This window comes from Plectropomus leopardus, chromosome 6 (assembly GCF_026936395.1).
Source record: "Plectropomus leopardus strain MGB_pleo_1.0 chromosome 6, ASM2693639v1, whole genome shotgun sequence".
In the NCBI taxonomy this organism is placed as follows: Eukaryota; Metazoa; Chordata; class Actinopteri; order Perciformes; family Serranidae; genus Plectropomus; species Plectropomus leopardus.
In genome coordinates, this window is record NC_142181.1 from 36,558,132 (window position 1) to 36,585,639 (window position 27,508).

Sequence of the window (27,508 nt, forward strand, 5' to 3'; positions counted from 1 at the left end):
GTTAAAATTGCACATTCATAGTGTGGCTTAATCATAGGTTTAAAGAGCCAAGTGAAGTAACTGCTGTCTATTGTCCACATGTTGACTGCTCAAAATATTCACATTTATTTGCTGCTGTCCACTTAAAATGTCTATTTGTACCTTTTCAGGAAGAAAACAGCAGACAAAATGGCAACGGACTCTCCACGCAGACCTAGTCGCTGTGCTGGAGGGGTTCTAGTGCGAGCACAAGCTGCTACGTAAGGACTGACATGAGCTTTATTTATGTATCTTTGGATCTATGTAGATATGTGTCTGTATACTGGATATTTATGTTTGTGTCCTTGGGCACCAAGAATAAGGAACAGCATGCTTGATGGAGTTAGATGCTTAGATGATTCAGTGTCTTTTCTACAATCAGTCTCCAGATTGCACTCCAATAAGGCCCTATCTAGATGTATACAGATATTTTTGAAAAACGTATATTTTCTCCTCCTTTAAAGGAAAAGATTATATCTACACTTATTTTGACAAAATATCTCAATCCACACTAGAAGGCAAGAGCGACATCAAATGCTTGCTGGGCTGGTAAATGGCGATAAAAGCTGTGTCCAAGAAAGTCAAATCTGTGAGAAGAAGATTCTGAGCCTATGGCGTGGTCTTATTTTTCTTTGGTGACATTAACAAATCAAACAATAGTAGCTCCTTATGTCTTTATTTATACTTATTGGATACCTGTTTATTTAACATCTTCCTGGTACAAGGCCCAAGGTGGTATAGCAAAACCAAAATATGATTAAAACGGATGGAAGATGAGGGACGTAAGAAATGTAGACAAACCTTAGTTTATCAATGTTATTGTTGTTTTTGGTGCATGCTCGTGAAGCTACACAGAGCATGGACAAAATGTGGAGTCATTGTTTCCCTAAAGCTCAATTTAAGATGTTCACACAGATCTAAAATCTATAACTGGAGTTTTGAAAAATGTGCACCTTTTCAAAAATCTCAGTGTTAGTGACATAAAACTCTGTGTTTGAAAGAGAGTTGACAACGTAGAGGAAGATATCTGTTTTTTTAAAAATATGTTTATATGTGGAGACTGGGCCTGAATGTTTCCCCAAATCACATTGAATTTTGTTTTGCAAACTAATATTTTATTTGTAGAAAATGGAGTATTGTCTATGAATGCATTATCATGAGAAGTGAGATGAGCTTTTTGCTATCACAGGGAGCAGTCTTACATGGAAAGTGTAGTGACATTCCTGCAGGATGTGGTCCCCCAGGTAAGTTTATTTTGTCATTTTTCTCTCATATTAGCAGCTATTACAAGTTGTATCCCAGTTCCCCTTACTGTACTAATTTGACTTAGTATAGCCTGTCTGGAATATGTTGTTGTGTTCCTACTAAAAAAGTGTCAAATTTGAGTATACTTAAAGTCAGTATTCTTACTGAAAAGCTTGATCTTTGTAGTGGGCTGCTGAAGAACATTGTTGTCCCATAATACAATGCACAAAGGTAGTGTAAGTGGTGTTGTCAAAAATTTTGATCAATCATAATCAGTTGTGAATATGTGAAATGGTTTCACGACTCATTTCCGGCAGTATTGATATACTGGTAACAGCTGTATGTATTATATCCTATAATACATACAGCTATTATAGGATATAAGTTTTAAAAGTTTTAATTGTATGCCCTTAATGTTAATTTCTTCCTATTTCAACAGAAATGGTATCAAATATCTATATTTTTCAAGGTATTGTATCAAAGTTAGAAATTCCAATATCAAGACAACACTGGTGATGAAACAGCTTCAGACAAATATTAGAAAACAAACAAAACAAGAAAAACAAACTAATTCAACATTTTGTCAACCATTTAGCCTCTTTATTGTTAACTTTAACTTGCATTCCAAAGTTGATGTTTGCCATCTTCATCTTACAGTGCACAAATAATTTGCTGTCAGTCTAAAACTGTTAAGTAGCCTACGTTGATATATATTTTTTATATTTATATATTATATACTCTATTCTGTCAGTATGTAGTATGGAGATGAAGAACATCAATAGTCTCAAGACTTAAATAGTAAGTTTGCCCCCTACTATCCCTCTGTCGGAGACTTCTCAGTCAACTGAGATTGCTTCAAGTTGAACAATTGTTTTGCTAGTCAGTGGGCAATGCAGTGTGCTTCTAGGGGCATTTGGTCCCCAGATTTTGCTGCTTAGCGAATGCTCTTGACTGTCACGCTAATCTTTGGAAGAAACTGTGTCGGACATGTTGCAGCAGCACAGAGGAGAGACTCTGCTCTGTGAGGCTTTGAGATAACACTAGCCGCATGTACGCTGCCTGTTTAAGGTGTGAATATCATGCCGGTATGCCACCTCACTGTTCTACACAAAACGTCTGATTGCAGAAAGAGGGGACTGTATGGTCTTGCCTCAAGCTGGGAACAGAGGTAATAACAGCCCCGTAACGAGGGCTTTGTTAAACATAAAGCCAGAAAGATGTGACCATGGGCGGCACAATTGTGAAGTTTTGACGATGTGTTTATGTGTTCGACCCACCGCGGGAGATTTAAAAAGCAGCTGTTAGCAAAGTGGCTAATACAAAGAAAAAGAACAGCAGCCATAAATTTCTGCAAACTGTGAAAACAATGAGGTTCAGGAGCTCCTTACCCTCTGAGCAGAGGACCAGATCAGCTGCCATATAACAGAGAGGATAAATGATTGTGATTGACATGTTATGCCATTGTTATTGTTGCTAATGCGTATATTATATGTCACAACAGAGGCAGATGCTCGTGTGTCCACCATAATGCCCCTCATGGCTCTTTTGATTACAGGATGCTAGATTGAAGATAAAAGGTAGAAAGTAGATTTATTGGTCATTTTTTAGATAAAGCTTAAAAAACTTAAATTACATTTATCCTTGATCCTGCTACATCTTTGGAGTTGAAGGTTGAGTTGATTAAAATCAGCAGCTACTATGAAGATTCCATCTGATTGTTTGGGCATGTTGCTGCTGATAGCATCATTCAATTCCTGAAGTACATTTTTTGAATTTGCATCAGAGTCTTGTGTCCTTATAGCTCCCAACAAGGTCTGCCCAACCAGTGCAACAGCTTGATCCAAGATGTTAGGGGTTAGCCATGTCTCTGCAAAGATGTGTGTGGAGCAGTCCTTGATCTCCCGTTGCTGAGTGAGCCTCAATCATATCTCATCCACTTTATTCTCCTGTGACCGAACATTAGCCAGAAGGAGGCTTGGTAGAGGAACAGCTCTCGGTCCAAGTCAGGTCAGCCTGATGCTGGCTTTCCCCCCTTTCTTTGTCTGGCACTTTCAGTTTTGTTTCTTCCCTCTGGTCTGACTGGCCGCTTGGCAAATGCCGTTTCTGGGGATGCTCTCACAGTCTGCTGCATTCAGTCTAAGCCCCACACAACTTTTCCTGATGTTGATAGGTGTTTCTCTATCACAGAAAAGTCATGCTTCAGCAGAAGGGGCCATGGTGTAGAACAAATAGAAAAATAGAGCAAAAAAGTAGCAAGGATTTGAGGGGCTACAGGCTGCAGCATCTACATGCGCTGAAAGACATATTCTGCTGCCAGACTGCAGCAGAATGCTTGTTATCAGCAACTGATGGGATTCTGTTCACAGAGACGTGGTCAGAGGGCTTTTGTTTTGAAAGGGAAGCAGGGAAATTGGAGTAAAACAGAAGTCTGTATTTCCTCATCTCTGTGACAGTGAGAGACTTTTAAACTGCAGTAAAAAGTATAATAATAATAAAATACCAATAATAATAATAATGCCAATATAATAAAATACCATTTTCACGGTCTATTTCTTGCTGGAATGCACTACTCATGAAAAATGTGGTACATATTTTCTGTCAATTCACCACTGCCTATCAATGAATGGAAATTCCAGAGATTCCAGTTGCTTGTATGGCAGTTTTAGATTTACCATCTCAAAATTATGATTTACCATGCAATTTTTTTTAATCAGGAGTAATTTTTCCACCAATTTTTTTTTTAACTGGTGGAAACAGGTTCTGATAGTCTAATCATTGAATTTAGTGTAAAGAGACAAAAACCACACTACTTCTGTCCATGTTTTGCACATAATATGAAATGAGTATGAAAAAACTATGAAATGCGATATCCATGTTGTGCACATAAACAGATATTAGATTAATATGAGAACACAATTTAAATGCAAGCTGGGGAGAAGTTATGCCTCTGAATCGAAGTTAAATAATACAGAAGACAATCTTCCATGTCAACCTGTAGTTTTATCTCCAAGTTGAGAGAATAAGTGTTGTTTGAACTTTTTTATAATCACAAAGTTTGTACTGTATGTTAGTTCCAAACAAGTTTTAGTTCAGAACAATACGTTTTACAGGATATTATGTGCTGTTCTTGCTTTGACTCAATCTTATTCTTTGTCACTTTACTTAAAGGCAAACAAAGACTACTTTATAGTGACTTACAGTCACTTTATAATATATTACGTCTGCCTATAACACAGGGATTTCATTACTTTACTTAAAGCACCCAATGACCACTTAAAGTGAGTTTTACTCACATTATAATACATTATAATAGGAATTATAATGTGTCATGACAGTTGTGAGAATTGTAATACACTTTGATCTTTGCAAAGACAGTGATTGGAGAGCAAATATGTAGTATGGACAATATGGACTATGATTATACAGCATTATAGAGGCATTTTAACACATTCTAAGTATGTTCATTATGTTTTATAATGCATTATAGACATGGGGTTTATTTTTTTATTTTTTATTTTTATTAAGTTTATTTTAATCAGGGACAATGTACAGAATAACCTTAGTCTTAGAAGACAAAGTGTTACAAGAAAAACAAAACAAATAGTTGAATATTTGTATTTAACAGCTGAATCTGATTCGACTGACATGATTCTGAGTCGGGTGCAGCCCTATTAAATATTTCTATTCAAATGATATTACGCTGTGTGGTTAAGGAGTTGTGAGCCATGAGATTGAAGAGTCTAATGTCCAAAAATGCAATTATCAGTAAAGGTTCCAGAAAAATCAATGTGCCAACAGGAGTTTTCAAGAGTGTCTGCCTCATATTGCCACTAACCATTCTAAAGTTGTGTAAAGATGACAATACACAATAAAAATCGAATTGTGAAGGATGATCTTTTTCATGCAAGTGTCACATCACAGTAAGGCCAGTTTCAAACGGGCCTCCAGCCCAGAACAATGTATACTTTGACTGCATGCAAGTTGTCTTCCAGCTATTCTAGATTGGTCATTCTTCTACATGCATACTTTGGCTGGCAAACTAAATGTGGTTAATAGAATTTGGATTTTACATTTGCATTAGGTGTGTTGGGTGTTTTTACTGTATATGTTATATATATACTCTGCTCTGTCTTCCAAACTACAGGCATATACTGGGGCTCCGCCCACTGATGAAAAAGAGAAAATCATTTGGGTTCGATTTGAGAAAGCAGACATCAACGGTAAGTCTGTAACTGACAAATAATTTAATTTGGTTTGTTCGAAAATTGAAAAAGGAACACTTTTCTATGACACCCATGTTAATATTACATTATAACCATACTTATAATGCCATAAAATCTCACTTCGTAATCATAGTTTAAAGCACTCATAAATAACAATGCTTCGTAACAATAATCATAGCACATTATAAAGCATTTTTATAATGACCTTCTTCAGGATCACTAACTGACATTTTTTTCTGCAAAAACGAAAGCGCGTTAAAGTTTCATAGTTGTGAGACATTAACATTTTAAAAAGCATTATAACAGCTGATATAATGTATTATAACATCAATATAAGTTACTCTAAGTGGTCAAGCATGGGATAAGTCACAGGTCAATGTGTTGATTCACCTACATCGTCCTAAGCTCTTTCTTCAATTCGTTGTCAAGAAAGGAAAAGTCTGTGTCACATTAATGATGTGTACTTAAACCCCAGAATTGTTTGCATCTGTGTTGTTATAATGATATTGGCTTCGTAATTTCAAAGTGGGTGTCAGTTTATCCTTAATTGCGAAGGTAATTAGTCCCCATAAAAGGGCATGGGGTGGAAGAAGAGAAATGCCCTGCTCTGTGGAGTGTACGGTTTAAAGTGGTCCTATGGACAGATACTCCAGTCTCTGAAGTGGTGCTTTCATGCCAAATTGAATTTGGAGACATCCTGCACAAAAAATTTACATCTGCAAAAGGCAAAATGTTTAGCATGCAGTTATTGAAATGCTGCATACATTATAAGGATGAAACAAGTCTTTGATTGGTTTCACCTCTATTGACAAAATTAAACTAGTTGAAGTGACTTTGCCCAGCTTTGTGAAGCCCAAAGCCCATACACTACATGCAGATAGGAAAGAGAGTAAACTAGTTTTATTCTTATTACTCAAAATCACACCTTTGTCTTCAACAGAGAAAACTCAACACAACCCTGAGGAAATAATCATTTGAACTATATTTCTCATGCTTTTAAATGTGTCTGCATTCATGCTACCATGTTGACTGTGATATTTCAAACTGCATGATGACATGCATGGCACTACATGTGCTGCCATTTTCACATTCAGTTTAGGACTGTTATTTGTAAAAGGTTGTGAATTTCAGCTTTAACCTCTCTGCGGGCTGGCACATCCACTGCCTCTTTTGGATACTTTCTTCATCCAGTCTAGGATTTTTAAAAACTGATGTTTCCAAGGTTGAGAAAGACCATTTATGTTAAATGGACTTTTTGTGGCAAGGATGTTTTTCTTTCCCATACTAACTTAAAACAATATTAATGTTGCCCCACTGAAATGCAATTAGTTAAGGGTTTGTTTGTCATAGTATAGGATGATTTAACACATCCTCTCGTTAAAGTTGACCAAATGTCTCACTTTGTGTTTGAACAGACACTGCCCGCAATCCAGAGTTTATGGAAATGCACAGTGGTACAACGGACCCTCCTCTCTGCCTCATGATTGGCTACACTGACGGGATGCAGATCTGGAGCGTATCTGTAAGTCATATGCCACACACCAGTAATACTAATCCATTTTCTACACGGAGCTTTTGTGCTGAAAGTTTTAATCACAATGATAAATTCAGTGACAGACGTGTGCTGAAACACATACTTGAATGTTGACAGTCTGTTCATTACAGAGCATTGTTTGGCTGCAGCTCTTTGTACAGTACTAAGGAGCTGATAGACTCTTCGAAAGTCATCAATAAAAACATTTAAAGGGGCCCTATAATGTTCAATTTTGGGATCGTATTTGTATTTTGGGGGAGTACTAGAATAGCTTTACATGCTTTAATCTTCTAAAAACACATCACGTGTCTCATACTGCCCTCTGCTGCAGCCCCAGAATCCCAATCTGCTCTGATTGGTCAGCTGACTCTCTCTCTGGCCCAGAAAGACTTTTTCTGATTGACTTACATCAAGCTAGAGACGTCTGTAAATCAGTAAATAATTTTTTTGTGAGCGTCAAAACCCCCGCAAAACGTCTTCTATCACTGTCTAAATGTAAACCATCCAGGTTGATAATTTTTTAGACTGCCATTCAAGCTAGCGAGGCACTAATCCAGAAGTCGGCGGAAGTTACCCGGTCGGGCACACTCAGCCAGGCTTGGCTGCGTTTGGCTGCCGTTAATCTATACTAGGCATGCACTGTAGGCCAGTAGATCCGGGTATTTTAAATATTTCTAAACCTGGAAAAAGAGCTTTTTCTTCTTCCTATGCCAATGAGCAGCTCTGATAGGAATGAATGAGGCCCCGCCCTGATGGCTGTATCCAGACTTCCCTATAATACATCCATGAAGTAAACACCTAAACTCAGATGGGCTGTTTCAGGCAGCTTAGGAGTAGAGCCCTCTGAGGGAGAGAGAGTTCCCTTTGGCTTGGACTTAAGGCTGTATTTCCTGGAGACCCTTTACAAGCACAAAAATGCCACACAAAACAATGAAGAAGGGGGAAAAACCCAAAATGCATAATAGGTCTCCTTTAGATATATTCTTATACAAACACTTTCACTGTTATAAGATTACAGATGATCACTATGACCAAGCCAGCAGCTGCAGGGACAGAAGCTGTTGCAATGTTAAAAATAGGCCTGTTATGATTGATAAAGCATGTTCTTTTCTGTATGCGTCATCAATCCATTTTACCCAACTTAAAGACTACCTTTAACTAAAAGTGTTAACTTTCTACTGACTGTGTTGATGGACAGTCCTTTCAGTTGATTCTGAAAGTAGATGTAAACATGTTCTTTTTGGGGTCAAAAGTCAAACTCTGGTCAAATCATTTGCTAACCGAAGACCTGTCAGGACAAGTCCACTGCCCTACCAAGAGGCTTATGATAAAACAAAGAGTAAACAAAGGAAAGTAGCTATTTTACCCCTGTGTGGTGAGGTTTTTTGGTCAGACCAACACTGCTAAATGATTAACAGAGCAGCAAAACACCACATATCAAAAGAATAGAAACAAAGAAAGAAAAAAACAGAATGTGTTCCAAAGAAGACTTGAACTCCATAACACTGTTGTTAATAAAGGTTTCAGACACACACTCGCTACATTTTATACATAAGTTACATAAATTATTACCTCAGTTAACTGTGTTGCCAGTTTTACTCATTACGAATAATAACTTTCCTTGCTCTAGTCAACAGTTTCTCTCGAGTTCCTCGAGATGATCTTAAATGAAATACAACATAGTTTAAACTTATGTTGTTGAGAGTTGTCAGTGTCCAGTAATGGACTTGTATGTTGGCTGTGTTTGAAAATCCTCTTAGCAGTGTATCTGCTATAGTTTTTTTAAGTAGTACTAAAGTATATAACAAACAACAAACTTTTTAAAGCATCTTACATACATCATAGTGTAATCTAAGCTCTTTATACATTTCTGCCAGACTGATCATGGAACAGTACAAAAATGAAAAAAAAAAACTACTATAAAAATGTGTACAAAATATATGAAAGACAATGACAGATAAAATAGAACAAAGACAACTAAAATGAAAACAACTGAAATTGTAATAGATGTAAATTGTTAATTGATTGTAAATGTATTATGGGCATTATTATAGGTATTTTGTTAGAGTACAGTGAAACATAATAAAATACAATGGCAAAGCAAATATGAAGTACCTAGAACTAATCTAATAATGCTTTTTATTGTATCATATTTAACAAAAATCAGTGTCTCACCTCACTTGGTTTCGCCCCTCTTTCTGTTTTGCAGTATAGCCTTTCTCCACTAGGTGACAGTGTTGACCATGATACAGACCGTATTTGACCCAAACAGTACCACTCCGGGCTGGAACATACCAAAACAAATCCCAAGGTCCTACTTAACTTTACAACTCGCTTTTATCTCTGCTGGTTTGGAAAACAAACAAACAAACACACAAACAAACAAACCAAAACAAAAGAGGAAGACAAATACACAAAATAAACATGTGTTGTGTGGGCAGTGTATGATAAGTTAGATATCTATTAATGAAAGCAAGTGAAGCCAATCATAAGGTGCTTTTGGAGTTCAGTAGTTTGGAAACGACAAAAGATGGATATGATTATAAAAAGAGTTCCGACATCCACATTGCTTCTAGTTGGTTTTACAGTACTTTGCTTCTCTTGAGTATGCCTTTTTAGTTTGCAGTGGTCATTTAGCTTCAGGAGCCTTTTGAGCCTTTTTAAACTGCCACAAAGAACAAGTGAGAATGACTTTAAAAACAAAACACAATTTATTGATACTAACTGTGTTACACTACATTGAGAATTTGGGGTAAGTGATCAGCAATCATTGTAGTATAAGAGAAATAATTACAGCTAATACAAATAAGGTTACAGGAAAAAAGAGACAGACATGATCAAATCAAGTGCAGTACCATTACAACCTACAGCCCTGGAAACACAGTAGTAGTGGTATAGTAATAATATTAAAGATAATAATGATGATGATAATGTATTGGCATGCATTTGTTGAAGGGCTATTAGCTTATATTGCATTAGAATGTACAGGTAGCCTGTTTGTATCGTCATTTGCATTGAAATTCTTGTTCTCAGGCGCCAACAATGGGCCTCATTAACAAACAGTGCGTACGTCTGAATCTGAACAAGTGAAGAAATCTTTTCAATCAATTATTTTCTTAACTGAATTTGTTTGTATTCTGTGCACAAATTTTAAAACTGCCCCAGAACATGCGTTTGCACAAATGATGAAGGCCTGGCTGCCTTTTAACTAAATGCCTATAATATTAACACCACATTCATTAAAAAAGGCTTTAATAGACAATATTAAAAATTGTTAATTAACTAATGCATGCACTTATTTTAAGCCCTTTCATCCTCATCAATTATCATCATTATGGCATAATAAAATATTCAACTATAAATGTCAAAATTAAAATATAATTGTTTCAGTTACCATTGTTTTAATCGAACCTGCCTGCATTGATGGCTATTCCAACAACTTTTTAGGGCCATGAAATTACTTTTATCACAAACAAGCATCCAGGGTATATAAAACACTCTGATTTTGCCATCTAAATTCCAAAAGAGTTGAGACACTGTGTATGTGAATAAAAACAGAATGCAATGATTTTTCAAATCTTTTTCAACTTAAATTCAATTGAATACATTACAAAGACATGATATTTAATGTTCAAACTGATAAACATAATTGTTTTTTGTAAAATTATACGCTCACTCTGAATTTGATGCCTCTAGCATGCTCCAGAAAAGTTGGGACAGGGACAACAAAAGACGAGGAAAGATGTAGAATGCTCAAAATACACCTATTTGGAACATTTCCCTGTTAAACCGGAGATTTAGAATATAAATGTAAGATTTCAACTTGTTTTCTCTGAAGCTCTACCCACTGATCTAGATCGTTTTGGCTTCACTTAACCTCCTGTTTTACTCTGGTTGGTGATGGATGTGACCAGTGGAGGCTTAACAGCTGTCAGCCACTATTAGAGGCATGTTCTTCCATAACGATAGTGTGTAAAACCTCCTTTCTGTACCATTCTGATAAACCGGTTGACCGCTTATAGAGAGAGATGTAATCACATTGTAACATTTAGCCTGGCGTTGAACCTCCTCAGGTTGTGGAGGGAACAGAGCCATTGTCCATGGTGTCTGTGTGGTGTCTGTGTAGTGAGTCCAGGTCAGGTCCTCACTGATGTTAACCCTGAGGAACCTGAAGTTGCTGATTCTGTCCACCATTGTCCCATTGACTGAGATGGGGGTGTGTCCTTCTCTCTGTTGCCTCCTGTAGTCCACAATCGCTTAGCTTGTTTTGCTTACATCGAGATGGAGGTTATTGTCCTGGCACCAAGTTGTCAGAACTCTGACTTCCTCTCATCATCACCAGTAATGGTTGTGTAGTCAGCAAACTCAAGGAGTTCCAGCACTCCTCTGATGTAATCTTAAATATGGCCACAAGATGGAGACCTCCTGATAATATCATCAAGCTTGTTAATATAACCTCTTTTGCTGAAATAATGCTATATAAATAAAATAATAATAATAATAATTATAATGGAAATGCACAAATATAAATAAATAAATAAAAGAATTGTCAAAAGGCATACATACTATATACACAGCATGACATAAATGTTCTTATCTTTGCAAGCCTCATGTTTTAAAGACATTATTTTCCGTTCAAACATGTTTTGATTGGGTCAGTGTTAAAAACTTCAACACTCTTCCCAAGCAGAATGGCTAAAATATCATATTCAGAAAACTGACTTCTTTAAAGTCAGTCTTGAAAAATCGTTAGAAGATTGTCTGCTCTTTGACTTAACAAATTAGCCACAACTCTTGGAAGGCTTCACTCACCTAGTATCACCTTTCATGTACAAGCTGTCACAGAAACACACAAACTTCACATACATCCTGTGAGATCTAAACACACCAAAGTCCTTAATCAGTCTCTTTGTAAACATCCACAGACCGCGGTTAAGAGGACACACTCTCACTTTACCCATGAACACACACATTGAACACTGTGATGTGGCGACTCCTGCGCTGCTAAGAGATTTTTTTTTGCAGTTCTTGTAATGGTGCAGAGGATTGACGCTGTCTGAGCCACACTACACACGCCCAGTGAAAATCTAAGCTCGGTCAGGCTCCTCTTTCACTTTGATTTGAACACCAGTTCTGATTCACACAGCACAGCCTGACTTGTTATCACACCTCATTCCTTCTTCATTGTTTTTCTTTCAGTTTTCAAAGTTTATGGGATGTTTCTGGGTTGTGTTTTTTCGCAGGGTTTTAAGTAAGCACTGAAGGTGCCTTGGTCTCTGGCTGTTGAGTGGTTTTGAAGTGTTTGTGACAGTTGCTAAGCCAACACCCTCTGTAATGGCCTGGCAGAGTAGGAGCATACACGTGTACACACACACACTTTGACACTCTGGTGAGATGGGGACTCCTGCTTGGTTGTATGGATGCTGACAGAGCTTTTTAGTTGATGTAGATTAGTGTCGCCTCACCCTGGAGAGGTGTCATCCACCCCAGCCTGATAAGAGGCAGACTGTGGTAGACTAATGGCCTGTATGCAAACATGTTGAGATGAAATGACCTGCTTGAAGAAAATTGTCTGCAGTAAGTGTCAGTGGATGTGCTGGCAATCTGGAGCTGTATCTCAAAATGTTGTATGTCCACCATCCTGTCCTAGATGTGTTGATGTGTTAACACGTGACTTTAGATAGGAAGTTTCTGTAATACAGACACTGAAGTACAAGTTTTATGCTAGCAGTGTGTTTGTAGGATTTCCTGTCCATGTCCAAGCAAAGTCCTCCATTGTTTTGTTTAATTTAAATTTTGACAAAACTTATTGCAGATCTAAAATTGATTAGATGTAGTTCAGGCCTGTGCGGTTGGCAGCACGCATGTCACATTTGGCCCAGAAAGAACCTTTTTGTGGCTCAGCTAGGGATGGGTAACAAAAGCTGGTATTAAACAGCCTTTGGGGCTAAATTATTAAAGATCACAGAATTGATAAGCTTGGATGTTATTGGTTCTTTTATGCAGAGCTTTAAAAGTTTTGGTTCCACTGTTTTTGGTTCTGTGAATTGATAGCTCTTTTTTATTCTGTTTCGGCACTTCTTATCTGCCTGTCAGATATGTGACCAAAACTATGTTGTGTTTTTAGTTTAAAAGTGAATTATAAACATTGCCATTTTTCATTAATTTGAATTTGTTAAAAAAATTTGATGAACAAGAGCTAAAAAAATAAATAAATAAAAAAGGTTGTGATCAGGCCTGCGACCTGACTCCAGATAAGCGGAAGAAAATGGATGGATGGATGGATGGATGGTGATTAGGCTGCTCGCCACTGAAAATGTCTGGCCCATCAACATTTCCTGGTTTTAGAAGTTGTAATTTAATAGCCCTCATGTAGTTTGAAGACTGGACACGATCTTTGCAAAGTTCAGGCTTATGAAAATAATAATAATAATAATAATAATGATGATAATAATAATAATAATAATTTGTTCACAATGTTGATGTGAAGGCAACACAGTATGAGAGATATAATTTGTATAGATAGGCCTTTAATAATTACAATATAAACATGTCAAATACAATTATGTACTGTGTTGTAAAACTTAATTTAAATACCATAGAACGCGCAACACTAAGAACTGGGTATTCAGAGCATTAATACAGCAGCAAAACAGAATTTTCTCTGTAAAGACATAGTTGAACAATAACGGTACTGTTGTCCCAGCTTCTCTTCTCTCGTTGTTGTGGTACACAGTCCGGCTGTACGTGGATGTTCATGTGAGTTTCTGTGTGTATTCCACTGGCTCACTAATCTCCGCCACTCTGCATTCTGCTCAAACAACCGTTTCCCTGACCTGTTCCCCCCCTGGTTAATACAGTCACCTGTGTCAGCACTGTTGCCATGGTCAATTTATGCTGTTAGCACCATTATTTGCTCGTAACCTGCTCAGCCACATCTATGTTGGAAACAATCCTGGCTCAGACTCTGAGTCGTAGATATGCTCTCATGTGTAACAGACATTTAAAGCTCAGTGAACTGTGCTGTGTGCTCTATATTGTCCACAAGGGGGCGTTCTTAGTTTTATGTAATTGTATGGGCGCACTTGGTTCTTCAGTTGTATGCATGCTTTGAGGAGAGATAACTGCAGTTCTCTGTAGGTGAGTAAGTCCATTCAATTTTTTTTTTAATGGACTTACTGACCTACAGACCTACCTTTTTTCACAATTGAATAGCAGTTTTCATATTTGAATTGAGATGAACTGAGATTTTATATTTACTTTTAGAATCTACATCCAAATTGAGAACATTTATTACAGCCCTGCTTTTTACACATAAAAAAAGTATTTAATTTTACTTAGTGGCACTGTCAACATCAAAATCAACATAAAGTCTGTTGCTGGCCCTGTCAAAGACCCTTTAACTCTGACCTACACCAGGCCCTCTTCAAAAAATACATGCCACCTGTCTAACAATGCCTCTGGAGAAAATCCTGGATCCATTAGTACATCTATTGGAAATATATTAGTTAATCTGGCTACAGAGTTTCATAACCAGTAAATTATTTCACTTGTTGTGATAGACAAGATGCGCTCTACACAGCTGATGCCTACTTGGATTTATCTGTATCTTTCAACAGGTCAACTGACTGTAAGTGGAAAAGTTTCATAATTCATTTTTAGATCCTGAGATACCTCAAAAGTTAATTTTCATTTGTTTTGCAGTTCAGCATCAGAAATAGTGCTGGCTAAGTCCAGGCTACCCTTATGGTTTTAGTGCAGCGTGTTATGGAAGCCCATGAACAGGCACCTGTTACTGTTCGATCCCTGAAGCACCTGCTCCCTCCAAACCTCCAATATGTCCAGGTCTGTGTTAGTGAGCTGACTTGCGAGTGAATATGCCCCAGATATCTGTTCACAGCTTATGGTATTACATTTGAGAGATTAAAACAGAAGAGCAGACACTGTGATTCCACAAAAACATCCGAGCCACAAATGAAATGAATATAATGAATAACTGTGTGCAGAGAAAACAACTTTGAAAAAGCAATTTGGCATATTACATACGCCGGGCCACTAATGTAATGGTGGGGATGTTGTTGTTGCAGTGGATGTCACTCAGAGCCGTGTAAGGCGAGGATGAGCGGCAGGGTAATGCACAATAACCCAGCGCATTAACCTCCAGCCCTCCCCTCCTCTCATTTTAATCCAGCAAATTCTATTATTCCCCCTCGCAGGTCCATTTGCCTGTACAGGAATCCTACCCTGCTGCCAACCTCCTTTTATTCCTACTATCAGTGCTCCTATAACATGCCAGTGTCTCCAGTGTTAATCTACCACCGCTGGGTCTCAAGCACTTTGAATAAAAACAGCTCCAAAGCCGCCACTTTGAAAAGGCTACTAATTGCACAAAAGAGCAATCATCCCCTCAGATGGGCTTAAAGACTTCCAACAACCAGATTAAAGCACTAGGGAAGTGATAATGCAGGTTTCACTGTAATTTAACGCATAAAAGAACAAAAGTGGGGCATTCTGTGTTTAGAACAATGTGCCATTACACATGCTAGACACTGCCAAGAGCCCGGCAGGCCACTGACATGATATACTGTCATCACATATGAACAAATGGAGTCTAAACCAGCCTGGAAGACACAACTACATATCCAGCTTGTATTTCCTCTGTAAAAACAAGACATGCACAAAACCTTAAAATTCTATCTGAGGGCAACCTTTAGTGTTTATCCCAAAATTTAATTTCAAGTTTTTGCAAATGTGCAGGTGTGTACCTGTTTGATTAGTGAAGCGGGTTGATGGAAAGAATTTTTGGAACCCCCCCCAAAAACATTTAAAGTCCTTGCATTGATCTTCAACTGTAAAACAATCAAACACTTGAGTCAGGGATGTTTATTTATATAGCACCCTTCAGACACAAGGCAATTCAAAGTGCTTTACAGGGGCACAGAAAATACATTAATAAGAATGAGAAGACATTAAAAACATGTTCATACACAGCAAGAGAGAGAGAGGGAGGGAAAAAAAGTCACTGAAAAGCAACAGTGAATAATAATGTTTTAAGACCTGATTAGAACGAGTTGACAGTTTCAGCAGACCTCAGGTATGTTCCACAGGTGAGGAGCATAGAAACTAAAAGCTGCTTCGCCTTGCTTGGTTCTGGTCCTGGGAACACAGAGCAAACCTGTCCAAGATGACCTGAGGGGTCTAGATGCCTCATAACGTAGAAGTAAATCCGAAATGTATTTAGGTCCAAGACCATGTAGCGCTTTATATACGACTAACAGTGTTTTAAAATCTACCCTTTGACATGTAGGAAGCCAGTGCAGTGATTGAAGGACAAGTGTAATGTGCTTCACTTCCTTGGTGTTAGTAGGGACTAGGGCTGGTCAATATGGTCTAAAACACCAAATCTGATTCAGGATTTTAATTGATTTTTTTTCTTTCTTTAAAACAAACTACAAATGACAAAGAAATTACTCAAAACAAGTTTGCTTTTGATTTTTAGTTGAAAAAACTAAAGGCAAACTGAATTTCCCTTCTGTTTATATAATAAACTGAATGTCCCTCTTGGGGTGAAAGTGGATGCTGCAAACTTCTCCTTAACACTGAACGATGCAGAAATTTCACAAAACATATTTACATGAATTCATTTGTGTCATATCTTTAGCAATATGCAGCGCAACTGTATCAGAAACAGCTTTCAGTGTTTCTACATCACCTGCACGAGTCTATATAACTTACATTGATGGTTTAGAAAACAGCATAACTTCTACAACTGCCAACAGCCCACCATCACTCCAAGTTACAGAATGGGGGAAATCCAAGCATGGAGTTGGGCTGGGGCACCAGGCCCCCAAATCACTGAATCCGCCCCTGATAACAAGGAGAGCAGCCGAGAGCAGCTGGATGAGAGGTCTGTCACTGCTCTGCTCTCAGTCTGCTCTGATGGATCTATCGATCAGCTGTGTGATCAGCCAGGTGTGATGTTTGTTTTTATTAGGCCCACTTTTTGTCAGTCTTTGAAAATAGTAAAAAAGTTACTTTGGTTCGGACAGGAATGTGTAGCACGAGCTGTGCTCTAGTATCCAAATGTGCACACACACCTGGCGCACAGTCTGTATTCAGGCATGTTTCTTTTTCAGTATTTACTCTGTAACCAGCTGCTGTTGAATGTTCTGTCAGGCGGACATGACCCCTGGTCCTCCGTGGAGATTAGGCGCGTGGTCATGGGCTCTAATTGGGAGAAATACGGTAAAGATTGGACGCCGAGAAGACACTGGGAGAGGGAAGGGAAAAATGGGGGTGTCCTGGGAAAATTGGGAGGGTTGGCAAGTTTGCTACTACCTCCTAAGAAGAAAAAATACAGTGTACTCTGCCGTCCTACGCAAACCTCGCTAAGGTTTAGTGCCTGGCGGGGGTCTCTTGTCTTGTTAACATTGTAGTGAACACTGCAGATTTGCAGCGGGTCCCTGTCCTGCCATAAAGGACACAGTGGGAAAATGCTTCCACTAATGTCGGCTGCTTTTTACTGGCTGTTTGTGGGCCGATGCAGTTTTGTGCATCTCAGAGTGAGACCCATTTTCCCATTCGGCTGCTTCCTCTGTTTGAGATGTTGAAACAAAATGTTCACGCTGCTGCCTTTAGTTGCAACAGCCTTTAAATAAGCTTTCACTGGACTGTGGTTTGTTCAAGATCTGACGCCGCAAAACTGAAACCAGTTCCAAATGAATGACCAGACGGTGTCCTTTTTGGGAATGTATGGCAGAGGTGAAATTGAGATTTTCATTAGAAATCGCTCTGAACCACAAATTCAAATTAATTGACAATATGGTTTTATCGCCCAGCCCTGGTAAGGACTCTTGCAGCAGCATTTTGGACAAGCTGCAGCTGTCTGATTGATTTATTCTGAGACCTGTAAAGACAGAACAAGTTTTTCTGCATCTTGTATAGAAAGAAATCCTTTAATCCTCCTTGTTTTTCAGGTGGTGGCTGATTTTCTGACTGTTTTTATGTGGCTGTTGAAATTTAGGTCAGAATCCATAAGTACACCAAGATTTCTGGCTTGATATGTAGGTTTTAAGTTCAAGGATTCAAGGTGAGCAGTAACTTTTAATCTTCCATGTTTGGGGCCAAATGCAATTATTTCAGTTTTTTCTGTGTTAAGCTGCAGAAAATTCTGGCGCATCCATCAATGATATGTTCAATGCACTTGTTCAGTAAATGTAAGGTACTGTAGTCTTGTGTTGATACTGTTATGTAGAGCTGCGTGTTGTCAGCATAGGTATGGTAAGAAATGTTGTAAAATCCCATAATCTGAGCAAGAGGGCACAAGTAAATATTGAACAGAAGAGGCTCAAGAATGGACCCTTGAGGGACTCCACATGTGATTTTTGTATGCTCAGACACAAATTACCAATTGAAACAAAATAGTCCCCGTTTTGTAAATACAATACACCCACTCTTCTAGTCTGTGGACCAGTATCTTATGGTTGACTGTATCTCAGCACTGAGATCCAGCAACACCAAAACTGAAATTTTTGATGCATAACTATTAAGATGAATGTCATCTAAAACTTTGACAAGTGCAGTGTCAGTGCTGTAGTGTGACCGTCCAGAATGGAATGCATTAAAATAATGATTTTGTACCAAGAAAGTGTTAAACCACTTTTTCAATAAACTTTCCTAGAAACGGCAGGTTTGGTATGGGCCTGTAGTTATTCATAACTGAGGCATCCAAAACTGCAGTTTTCAGGGCACATGGATAAAGGCCTGACTTGTGAAGTATTAACTATTTCGTAAACATCTGATACTATGCAGTTAAAAACGTCTTTGAAGAAACTTACAGGCAAAATGTCTAGACAACAGGTAGTTAGGTGGAGATTGTGAATAATATTGGTCAAGGTTGCATGGTCTAGGAGGTGAAAGTGCAAAATTTGCAAGATTGATCTTGTTAGGAGGCACAGCTGACATAACCATTTAGCTTGAACTGATGGAAATACAAACTGTTTGTCTTTTTTTGAGATTTTTTCAGAGTAAAAAGAAGCAAAATCATTGCAGTTTACCAACCAGAATAATTTTTAGTGGTTGTGCATGTTGGCCTGCCGGTTAATTTATGAATTCTTCAGTTTATTGCACTGTGCTCCAACCTGGACTAGTGGGAGCTAGCTAGCAGTAGTGCTCATTTGATGAGTACTGCAAGTAATGCTGTCTGCACCCACCACTTTTGCTGCAGAGACACCCCCTGGCTGTTTTATGTTTTTTTAACATTCATCCATCTATCCATCCATTTTCATCCTCTCATCCATGGATGAGTATCTTAAAGCAATTTATGTTAACCTATGGTATTTGAATTTTCAGCGATACATTTTGTTACTAATATTGGACAACAATGATAACAAATTACTTTGAGTCACATATCAAGATGAGGAAATCAACTCTCCTGCTGATTCTGCTAATTGGTTGGCAGACGTTTTTAAATTTAAACGTCAGAAAACACATCAAGGGAAAAGTGGAAAAAATGAACTGCAGCTGCAGTCTGAACTGCATGGACAGGCAGGATCATCTCTGCCTCCATCTCAGCGTTGGAGGAGGCGTCAAAGCAAACGTGGAGGGTTCAAACATCAGTTAAAATCCTGTCCATATAAATAGCTATCAGGAACTGTAATGTGCTAATGTGTTTCACCAAGTCTTGATTAAATCCTGAAATATCGGATGGTGCATTTCAACCAGGTGACTCATCTTCCATCCATTTATCGATGATACAGATGAAAGAACTCATGCTTTATGGTGAATAAGAACTGGTGTGACAGTTATCCTATTCCTGCTCATCTGATCTTGAGCTACTGTCAGTCAAAAGCGGACAGCACTTTTCACAGAGGAGATTGCCATCAGTCATTATCACAGCAGTCTATATTCCACCACAAGCAAACACAGAGGCTGCCCTGTCCGATCTCTGCAAAGAGCTGAACTCCTCACAGACTTGGTTATCCTGATGCTGTGGACATTGTTGCTGGAGACTTTAATGAAGCAGATCTTAAGAGTGTTCTGCCTGATTTCCAGCAACATACTGACTACTCCACAAGGGAATATAAACATTGGATCATGCTATAGAGCATTCAGATGCAGCAACAGAGCAGAATCCCTCGCCATGCCTGGCAAGAGCAACCATGTAGCCATCCTGTTGAGACCAAAGAACAACCCCAATGCCCAAAAGGCTGGGACGTTGTGCCAAATGTAATTAAAAACAGAATGTAGTGCAGTACAAAGACAAGGTATTTGATGTTTAAACTGACAAACTTCATTGTTGTTTTGTAAATATACACTCATTCTGAATTTGATGCCTACAACGGTTTCTGAAAAAGTTGCACAGGGGCATGATTACCACTGTGAGACATCACCCTTCTTTTCAGCGCCAAACCTTTTCAGTGGGAGTCAGGTTTGTACTGCAGGCAGGTCAGTCTAGTAGCTGCACTCTTTTACTAATGAAGCCACATTGTTGGAACACATGCAAAATGTGTCTCATTGTCTCGCTCAAATAAGCAGGGACGTCCCTGAAAAAGACATCCTCTGGATGGCAGCATATGTTGCTCCAAAACCTGTATGTACCTTTCAGCATTCATAGAACCTTTACAGATGTGAAAATCACTCATGATGCCAGAGGCACTAACACACACCCCATACCGTCATAGATGCTGGCAAGATTAGTTTTTGTCTTTTTGCCTTTATTGGACAGGTTGGCTTCAGAGTGAAAGTGAGAGAGAGAGGGGATGATATGTAGCTAAGGGCTGCGGGTTAGAATTCAACCTGCGGCTGCTGTGGCAAGGACAAAACCTTTGCACATGAGGTGCCCATTCTACCTAGTGAGCAACTGGGCACCAGGGCTTTTGATCTTTCTGGATGGTCCTTTTTCTCTTTAGCCTGGAGGACATGACATCCATGATTTCCAAAAACAATTTGAAATGTGGACTTGTTAGGCAAAAGCACACTTTTCCACTTTGTGTTAGTCCATCTCAGATGGGCTTGGTCCAGAGAAGTCGGAGATCTCTCAGGATGTTGCTGGTATGTGGCTTTCACTTTGCATGGTAAAGTCTTAACTTGCATTTGTAGATGCGGCAGTGAACTGTGTTTACTGACAGAAGTTTTTTCAAAGTGTTCCTGAGCTCAAAATAATACCTTTTGTATAATCATTTTGGTTTTCAATGCAGTGCAACCTGAGGGGTCAAAGGTAATGGGCATTCAATGTTGGTTTTCAGCCCTGCCCCTTATAGCAGAGACTTCTCTGGTCCCCTGAATCTTTTGATGCACATCAGCTTCATGCTTTGTTTGAAACTATGTTTAACTACATCATTGCTTTAAAATAAATAAATTCAATTCAATTCAATTATGGACCGGAGATGGTGAAATCCATAAATTCTTTGCAACTGTGCAGGAGAAATGTTGTAAAACTGTTTACCTATACAGTTTTTCACAACTGGTGAACCTTGTTCTCTTGCTTGTAAACAACTGAGCATTTTGAGGATGCCCCTTTCATAGCCTACTCAATAATGATACTTTTATTTGTTACCAGTTGACCTATTCACCTTTCAGATGTTCCAAACTGGTGTTTTTTTTTTAGCGTTTCACAACTTTCCAGGCTTTTGTTGGCCCTGCCCCAACCTTTTTTAAAAATGTTGCAGGCATCAAAATCAGAATGAGTTTATATATACAAAAAACAGACAGATGTATTAGTGTGAACATCAGATTTCTTTGCCCTGTATTCAATTGAAAATAGGTCAAAGGATTTGCACGTTTTACACAGCAGGTATGCATTTGTAAACGTATGTTTATGTATATACACTTTCACTCCTTTCACTCAGATAGATTATTTATATTAGAATATTTTTCTTACAGTATGTAAACAAATACACATTTGTGTTTGTGTTGTTCAGCAGGGATCCATAGGCTTATATTCTTCATGCTTATTTCATTTTGTTGAGTAAAAAAAAAAAGAAAAAGAGAAGATGCATACCTATATAAACCAACTGAAGGTGGTATTTCCAGACATAAACTCAACATCAGACAGAAAAAGGCAGGAAACCATGCCTTTAATAAGTGACACCTATGACTACAGTAGGCCATGTGGCCACCAGTAGCCTATACAACATCTCTGGATTACCTAATGCCTGAATATGTAGTGTAGGCTTAACTTTTAGTTTAATGTTGGTCTGTATCATGGAGAGCTGAATGTCCCTTTTCTTAAATCTATCAGATATGTGAACTTCTACATTATTTTTAATTTAAATAATTTCTTTCAGTTGGCAGGAGAAGCCCAAGAGCTGTTCTCAGTGCGCCATGGTCCTGTACGAGCTGCTCACATTCTGCCAGCCCCTCATATCAGTAAGTATCTTCATTACCTTACCTAATTAGGAAACAAAAACCTCCAAAGTAAATACTACACATTCTAATACTATTTGCTGCCCTGATCAGTATATATAGTTTTTTTGTAACTAGGCCAATCCCAGCTGTCATCGGGCGGAAAGCAGGGTTCATTCTAGACAGGTTGCCAGACTATCGCAGGGCCGACACATATAGACAGACAACCCTTCACACTCACAGTCACACCTAAGGGCAATTTAGAGTCACCAATCAACCTGAGCTGCATGTCTTTGGACTGTGGGAGGAAGCCGGAGACTCCGGAGAGAACCCACGCAGACACAGGGAGAAGGTGCAAAATTTGCATAGAAGGGCCTCAATTGACAAAGTTGGAAAACAAGTTATAATTGATATATATTTTCATTAAAACATTTTAAAAATAATTTTACCAGCTTTGAAAATTGCTAAATTTGGATAAAAATTTGACTCTTGACCATTATTACTGTATTATTATTGTATTTATAGTTTGCATATCCTTTACTTATTGGACATAACTTGGTTGCCATGACAGTGTATTTTGTATCTTTAGAAAAACTATCTTTATATAAACCCTTAGTGAATCTGGAAAAATTGTGCTGGCCTGCTTAAATTGTGCCATCTAGCAGTGCAGAAAGTAGTGCAGAAAGTGAAGAGTGGAGTGAACTGTACAGGTGAACAACCTGTACAGCTGTCCAGCAGCTGGCACCAGGCTCTGCCTCTGCGCTGCTGGTAGCCAGTGTGTAGGGCAGCACAGCAGGTTACCTAGCTGTGTCGCACGCTGGCTGGAAGCCAACAGTTGTAGTATGATGACAATGTTCCTTTTTATTTTCTCTAGCAATTGGGTAATTCGTGTAGGTGGGGGGCATCCTAAGTTTTTTGAATGGGGGCCAGATAAGATAATGTGAAAAAACCTAGAGCCACTTGTTCTTGACTTCGAAAATCACATACAGATTAGATAACACAACTGTGATGCAATTTGCTGTTGATGCTGTTGTAATTGTAATTTTGTCCTGGTTCCTCAATCTTTTTATTTAAGACTGCAAAAACTGACATGCTTTGTGCATTTTGTAATTCTGTACAGTAGTTGAAAATGATTTGATTTCTTCTAGTTTCACAATTTAACATCATGATGATAGTTGCTCGCCATAGAAAAAAATGAAAATTCATGAGAATTAATAAAATGTTCAGTAAAGATCCCCAAGTCTTAACGTCAGAAAAAAAAAATTTCAGCCTACTTTTTAAAGAAACGATGCACACCAAGTTGTGTAAATATATATATTAACATTTCTGCTTCCCCAACTGTTGATCTTAATCCTGTTCCCACTTTTTATTATCATATTAATTGGTGTCTCAACAACATTGGACCATTTCATTTAATTCATAATGATAATATAATGAAATAATTAACTATTCTAAGTGATGACAAAGAAATGTTTCGCAGGTGTCTTTTTCAGATGCTGGAAAGTTGAATGCAGTGTGAATACTAGTGTTCATGTCCTCAAAACAGTTTGGTGTTTCCACTGATTAGATCCTTTCCATACATGAAGTTTAAATTTGATCTCTGCAGGTGTCAATCAGTACTTAGAAAGCTGCTATACAGTCTCTCTGGTTTGCGGGTTTTTTTCTCTGTGAGAAAATCGTCTTTTTGTTCTCCATCCATGTTCCGGTCTTTTGGCAGATTTCACGGACACACAATGGCAGCATTTGAAGAGCGCTGGAAGTGGATGAAAGCTAACCACAGTAATAAGAAGCAGCAGATAGCCCCAACACATGAGGGGAGCAATTCTCTCAGCAGAAAATAAATATGAATTGTACTGCTTGGGGGAAGGACACTGATTACAATCTGCCAGGGCGCAAACAGTGTTGCACTGTGGGTAGCCATTAAAAGGCCAATTGTCTGGGATGAGAGGCCATGGGTAGGCGGATTTAGAAAGACCCCAAAATAGGTGTTGATTATAATAAGGCAAGGTTCCCCTTTCCTGGAACAGAGAGTGAAATACTGGTTTTCCAAAGGCAGTAAGTGCGTTTATCCACATCCTCTCTGGAGTTTACAGCTGTGATCTTCTGTTGTGGTAGACAATGAGGCAACACTGTTCCCTTGATTGACAAGAATTAAGCCTTGAATGATGGTGGTATATATATACAGTATATTTATATATATATAATGATAACTACTGTTGGTGTTTGAGCCCTTTTTCAGTGGAGCACAGTTTGTATGTCCTCACAATAAAGCTATATTTGGATAGCTCCCATACTAGTCACATCAAGCCAAGTCAACTTTATTTATATAGCACGTTTAAAATAACCAGGTTGACCAAAGTGCTTTACAGGGTAAAAAGGCAAATAGAATACATCACACAACCTAAAACAATATCAAAATTCTTAGCAATATCAACAAAAAAAGTAAAATCTTTTGGGATAAAAACATTTTCATCTTAAACGAAGGCCAGGGAGAAAAGATGTGTCATCAACAAAGAAGACTGTACTATACATACTATAGAAATAACTCCATGAAGTTTAGAAGGAAGTTTGAGTCAATGTTATAGTTACAGTTACAGTATTATCTGAACTTGCAATCATCCTGTCTGTTACATTAAATTATGCAAATGTCCACACCTAAGTCAGCATTACCTGCTACAATCATCATCCATTACCGTAATAGTCAATTCAAAGTCTCTATTTATCAAATGGCGCATTTTTCCCCAGAAATGTCATTTTAGTAAATCTGCCATTTCACTAAGTCTCTGACAGTCATATTTAATTAAATGCCAGTGTGATGTCGGATGAGATAAACATTAAAGAAGAAAGGACCCTATCTGGTGTGTTAAAGGCTGGTAGGAAAGACACATTTGCTCTCATGCCATACCACAGGAACTCAGGCTGATTACTGACAAGCCTGAAATTACAGTCCTCTAAAGGGTAATCTAAGTTCCTCCATCCACTCAATCCCCTCATCCTCCGTCGGTCTTCTAGAGATAATCAGGGAAAATACTGGATCAGTTGCTTAATGCAACATGTTTTCTCCTCATCTAAAAAAAATATGCCTGCTGGGTATTACCATGCCAAGTTATTCCACTCTGAAACTCCCAAACAAACAAGCAGATTGTGCAACATTCACAAGATTTCTCCAGCTCATTTTAGTTGTGTCATTTTTAAAAAAACTAATTTCCCCCCAGCTTTTTCTTCCTTTGAAAAGTTCACACAGTGGAGGATCAGAAAAGATAGAACAACAAAGTCTTAACAGTAGGTCAGGTTTGCTAACTTGCAAAATATGGACTGATTTGGAAAAAATAAATCTTCCTACATCAAAAATGTTTTGTGACCATAATTGAATTACAGGGCAACAGTAGTAATGTAATCTGTGCGTTTCCTGTCATGGTAATAGGCTGCCTGTTGAATGAGGGTGGGCAGCACTTGAGGCCTCACATGCTTGTTTAAAGAATGTGCCTCTTTGTTGTGTGCACATTATTCTGTGTCTGATCTTTCTGTAACTCCTCTTCCTCCTCAGGTCCTCTGAAGACGGACATTTTTGCCGACAAGAGGCCTTTGTTGGGGGTGTGCAAGAGCACAGGGTCTTCTGGGTGAGTTCACGCATAATAACAAAGCTTACATTACTTACTGCCTTTCCCTACAGGATTTTAGGTGTTCCTAACTCTACAATACAGCTATTATAAATATCTAGTTAGGTGGAATGGGACCCCTGAATGGTTTGAGACCACTGCTGTATATCTTTATTGTAATGTGGCCAAATGACGTAAATCAAAAATAAAAACGACAGAAGGATTCCCCCAAAACATGTAGTAGTTCAACATATCTTTAATTTATATGGATTATGTGACACACATGAATTGAAAACATAAAGAAGAACTTAAATGAAACCACGAGGGAGTCCACAGGTAATGAGTGTTGCAGAATAGGGCAGATTGTGACAGAATTTAAAAGCAGGTATATTCAGGGTTAACTCTTGACATTTGAGTTCAAAGTATTAAAATTCTACACATTGTGCATAAATATACGTAGTAACTGGCCTATAAAAGTTGAAACCTGCTATTACAAGTGATTTTGCTATTGGCTGAACTTAATGGCAGGAGCCTGCTTTCATCACCGGTCGAACTACCTGTTGCTGCCATATCACCACCCTCTCACAAGCCATCTTCTTCGTGGGTGTGTGCAGGGGGCAGGGAGGTGCTGTGGTTCAAGAGGCAGCACAGCTTGGTGACTGGGCATGTCTTAGCCCCCCTCCTAGCCAGCTGTATGAAATAGAGAAATCTGACAGAACATCCAACGGCAGCTGGTTAGAGAGTAAATACTGAAAATGCACAAACGTAGTTATTGTTTTGTTTTTATGAAACGTGCCTGAATATAGACTGTGCGCCAGGTGTGTGTGCACATTTGGATACTAGAGCACAGCTCGTGCTACACATTCTTGTCCAAATCAAAGTAAGTGAGCCCGAGAGATTAATTTTACTATTTTCAAAGACTGACAAAAAGTGGGCCTAATAAAAACAAACATCACACCTGGCTGATCACACAGCTGATCGATAGATCCATCAGAGCAGACTGAGAGCAGAGCAGTGACAGACCTCTCATCCAGCTGCTCTCCTTGTTATCAGATGCGGATTTAGTGATTTGGGGGCCTGGTGCCCCAGCCCAACTCCATGCTTTGATTTCCCCCATTCTCAAACTTGGAGTGATGGTGGGCTGCAGTTGTAGAAGAAGTTATGCTGTTTTCTAAACCATCAATGTAAGTTATATAGACTTGTGCAGGTGATGTAGAAACACTGAAAGCTGTTTCTGATACAGTTGCGCCGCATATTGCTAAAGATGTGATACAAATGAATTCATGTAAATATGTTGTGTGAAATTACTGCAGCCTTCAGAGTTAAAGCTTGCACTTTAACCCCAAAACCCAAAAGGGACATTCAGTTTACTATATTAACAGAAGGGATATTCAGTTTGCCTTTGTTTTTTACTGCTAGAATCAAAAGCAAAACTTGTTTTCAGTGATTTCTTTGTCATTTGTAGTTTGTTTTAAAGAAGGAAAAATAATCGATTAAAATCTTTAATTGGGTTTGGTGTGAAAAAATCTGAGATTTTATTCTTA

General features: G+C 38.5%; 1 protein-coding gene across 4 annotated transcripts in view; it reads left to right on the forward strand.

Annotated features, from left to right (window-relative positions):
- Positions 1 to 27,508, forward strand: part of bcas3 (BCAS3 microtubule associated cell migration factor) — a 479,979-nt gene that overhangs the window by 2,798 nt on the left and 449,673 nt on the right. For all 4 annotated transcript variants that reach the window (XM_088079374.1, XM_088079375.1, XM_088079376.1 and 1 more), the window contains exons 2-7: positions 150 to 239; positions 1,208 to 1,262; positions 5,408 to 5,483; positions 6,902 to 7,008; positions 22,308 to 22,389; positions 25,913 to 25,985. In XM_088079374.1, the coding sequence (XP_087935500.1) occupies positions 169 to 239; positions 1,208 to 1,262; positions 5,408 to 5,483; positions 6,902 to 7,008; positions 22,308 to 22,389; positions 25,913 to 25,985 (464 nt within the window). In that variant the 5' untranslated portion in view covers positions 150 to 168. The remainder of the gene's footprint in view (positions 1 to 149; positions 240 to 1,207; positions 1,263 to 5,407; positions 5,484 to 6,901; positions 7,009 to 22,307; positions 22,390 to 25,912; positions 25,986 to 27,508) is intronic.